At 40.0% G+C, this 3,472-nt stretch overlaps 1 protein-coding gene across 1 annotated transcript; it reads right to left on the bottom strand.

Moving 5' to 3' along the window:
• Positions 1-1,210: 1,210 nt before the first annotated feature.
• LOC136774866 (uncharacterized) lies at positions 1,211-1,789 on the bottom strand. The gene has a single exon (XM_066729344.1). It carries the CDS (start codon positions 1,787-1,789, stop codon positions 1,211-1,213), a length of 579 nt encoding a protein of 192 aa, XP_066585441.1.
• Positions 1,790-3,472: the final 1,683 nt, after the last annotated feature.

The raw sequence follows: 3,472 nt of genomic DNA, 5'->3' as shown, positions 1-3,472 counted from the left end.
TGAAGAAAGAATAAATAAAAAAATACAGGAGATTGAGTCAAAACTTTTGCAAACAAACAGCAAGATTAATGATGGATCCAAAAAGTGAATGTTTAGGATGCATCATACATTTTATACTCATGATAATCGATTGCTTTCGAAAGAAAAAGAATCATGAGTGAAAAAAAGAAACAGAAATTATATGTGCCTGGGGGAAAGGTTGTAAAAAGAGAATCAGGGAAAATCGTGAGTGAAGAAAAGAAACAACTGGTGCAAGAGTTACATGTCCCTGCGAGAAGAAATTTTCCACGACGAAAAGTCATAATACGTGGTTTCGATGATCTCTGGCAGGCTGACCTTGTTGATATGCGTTATTACGTTGATACTGGTCATCACTATATTCTGACAGTGATTGATACCTTATCGAAGTATGGTTGGGCAGTAGCGCTTAAGACAAAAAGTGGTAAGGAAGTGACCACAGCTATGGGAAAAATTTTAAAGAGTGGAAGATGTCCCAAAAATTTGCAAACTGATAATGGTAAAGAATTTTACAACAACGAATTTCAACTGCTCATGAAAAAACGTGGAATAAATCATTACTCCACGTACAGCACGTTAAAAGCGTCAATAGTCGAGCGTTGGAATCGAACGTTAAAAACCGAAATGTGGAAACGTTTTACACTGGACGGTAGTTACAAATGGCGAAATATACTGCAACAGCTGGTAGATGATTATAACGCGCGAAGACATCGTACTATAGGAATGCGGCCCGTTGACGTGAAACCTGAGCATGCTGAGCATCTGCTTGCTACTGTATATAGCAACATTAAGATCGTTGGACGTACCAAGTTCAAGGCTGGTGATTTCGTGCGAATCAGTAAATACAAAAATGCGTTTGCTAAAGGTTACACACCGAACTGGACTACTGAAATATTTCAAATTACAAAAGTGCAAAGGACAAATCCTGCCACGTATCTACTTAGAGATTCTCGTGGTACAGACATACATGGTGGATTTTATGAATATGAACTTTTAAAAACAGGTAATCCTGATGTATACTTGGTAGAGAAGATATTGCGTAAGAAAGGGAATAAGGTATTTGTAAAATGGTTAGGAATGGATAAAACGCATAATTCGTGGATAAATAAGAATAATGTTTTGTAATAATAATAATAATAATAATAATAATTTATGTAATATATTATAATACAATAAATACAGCTATTAAAATCTACTCTTTTAACCTATAATGTCCCCAAGGTAGAGTCGCTACAGAACCGGGTGTTATGTGACGTTTATCGTCATACGGACTGAGAGCAATTTTTCGCTGAGTAGTGGAAAACACCTTGTGCAATTTCGAACGAATTAAATTTTGGTTACGGGACTGTACGGTGAAATTATCCAAACAATCCTTGTAGTCGTCAAAAGTTATGTTTCTATCGATAACATAACCTTTGACCCCCTTAGCCTTTTTGGTAATTTTCGTACAGTCCTGCACCTTAAAGGTATACATTTTCGCTCTCAATCCAACGAACTCGGTCATGATCTTTCCATTGTTCTCATCCTTCATTAGCCCAGGCACTTTTTTATTGACTCGAGGTAAGCCGTACCGATTATCAGCAGGGTAATCGCTGGTGTCGAATTTGACCAGATCACGTTTCATGACCGAGTAAACATCGTCACACTCGATACTGTACACTAGACTGTCCGTGTCGGTATACATCGCTTTACATTTACTGCCGAATGTAGGAAGCATATAATCGTAATGGAATTCATACAGACAGATCTTTGAAATATCTAAAATGCTCATGCCTACGTACACGGGCTTATCAAACTTCGCGGATAATTTCGACAATTGAATAGCGACCAAATTCTCTTTAAATATCGCACGACTGTGAAAATTCGGTTTGGAAAACAACGCTTCCGCCCCGTATCTTCCCTCCCACTTGGTTACGAGCCTCACGTCAACTCTATTCCTAACATTTTCCATAGTCTTACCAAATACTGCATTGTTCATTAGCTTGAAGAGATTCTTCTCGAAATCGTTTTTCGAGGCTGTCCGCAAGCGTGTATTTAATTCGATATACGCCTTCAGCCAGGTGGACTGCCGGAACTTTAAACCGCGATAAATGCGTTTTAAGACGATACCGTTACGTATACACTGCTGTAGAGCACGGTAGTGTATCACATAACGCGTCTTATCGTCGACGGTTGCGAGCAGTTTCTCCTGGTGTGAACCTAGCGGCTTCTCACGCACCGGGCAGAATGGTAGATCGGAGTGTTTGTCGTGAAGCTCGCGTGGATATTCCAAGTCCACCTCCAAAATATAGCCTTCGGACAAATCCTCGGACACATTAAGGATGTCGAGATTGGCAGCGTCATCGATCCATTGGAAACCGTGGGTAGGCAACGGTTGACACATTGCCCATCCATATAGATTATTAACGTCGTAATACATCAAGTATTTCGACGGTTCCGCCGGATCGTAGTTTCGCATGTACCGATTGTTGGCCCTCTCATAGCGGTGGGAGCACTGGCTCAAACCACCGCGTATACCGCGTTCAATAAAAAGCAACATGTCCACATCGGTGAAGAGTTCCAGACGGATTCCCGTATGCTTGAGCATCGCGTCCCAAGTGAAGCCTGGAAGCGTATAATAGTGAGCGGGATCTAAACTATAATTTTTCATGCAGCTATCGCGAAAACTCTCGAAAACATCGGCCAACAATAGGACATCGGTCTTCAAATAAAGATCGCTGTACTCCCCGAGTGTTGTCACAGAGAATTTGGTCCATACCTCTTTGGCATGATTATATGCTTCTTCCGTGATATCGCTATCGGACAGTCTATTGTAGAACAACTCTCGTGCAGGTAAAACCGTTTCTTCCAAGCGAGTAATGTTATCCACATAATCGTAAGGAAAAATACCTTTTCTCGTAAGCAGGCTGAACTGTTCAATACTTAATTCCGAAAATTGTGACTCTAAATTTTTCAGCTGAGATCTATTCAGATATGAACTCAATTTATCCAAACTGGATGCCATAAATTTGAACGAATCGATGAATCTTAGCTGTATATTATACTTTCGCAGATATTTACTAAATGAAGTGTATTTTTCCTTATTTACAGGCAGCAAATATACCGATCCCTCAAACGTATTCACGATCGTCTCAAAAAGAAAATGTGAATCATAGCCGGATAAATTATGGAATATTACGGGAATAACATGCGAGTCTTTAAAGTTTAAGTTGCAATTATTATGAGCCGGTCCTCTATATCTACCAGTTTGGTGATCATGATCGCGAATACGCACTTGATTTGGAAGAAACGGTTTTCCACAAATGTGACAATTAGGTTCACTGTAGTGCCGCGAAATTTCAACATCACTAAGAGTATTCATCGGTATTACAGTCTTCAATTTTTCGCTGACGATGCGTGCAATGCTCTCGAGCTCGCATACGAACCATTCGATGCAATTAGCACCTCGATGTGA

Source organism: Prorops nasuta, unplaced genomic scaffold, assembly GCF_024137725.1.
Source record: "Prorops nasuta isolate Cenicafe-Biocafe unplaced genomic scaffold, Cenicafe_Pnas_1.2 PNAS00007, whole genome shotgun sequence".
In the NCBI taxonomy this organism is placed as follows: Eukaryota; Metazoa; Arthropoda; class Insecta; order Hymenoptera; family Bethylidae; genus Prorops; species Prorops nasuta.
Note: the sequence above shows the minus strand (reverse complement) of the source record. Positions and strands in the feature narration are given on the sequence as shown.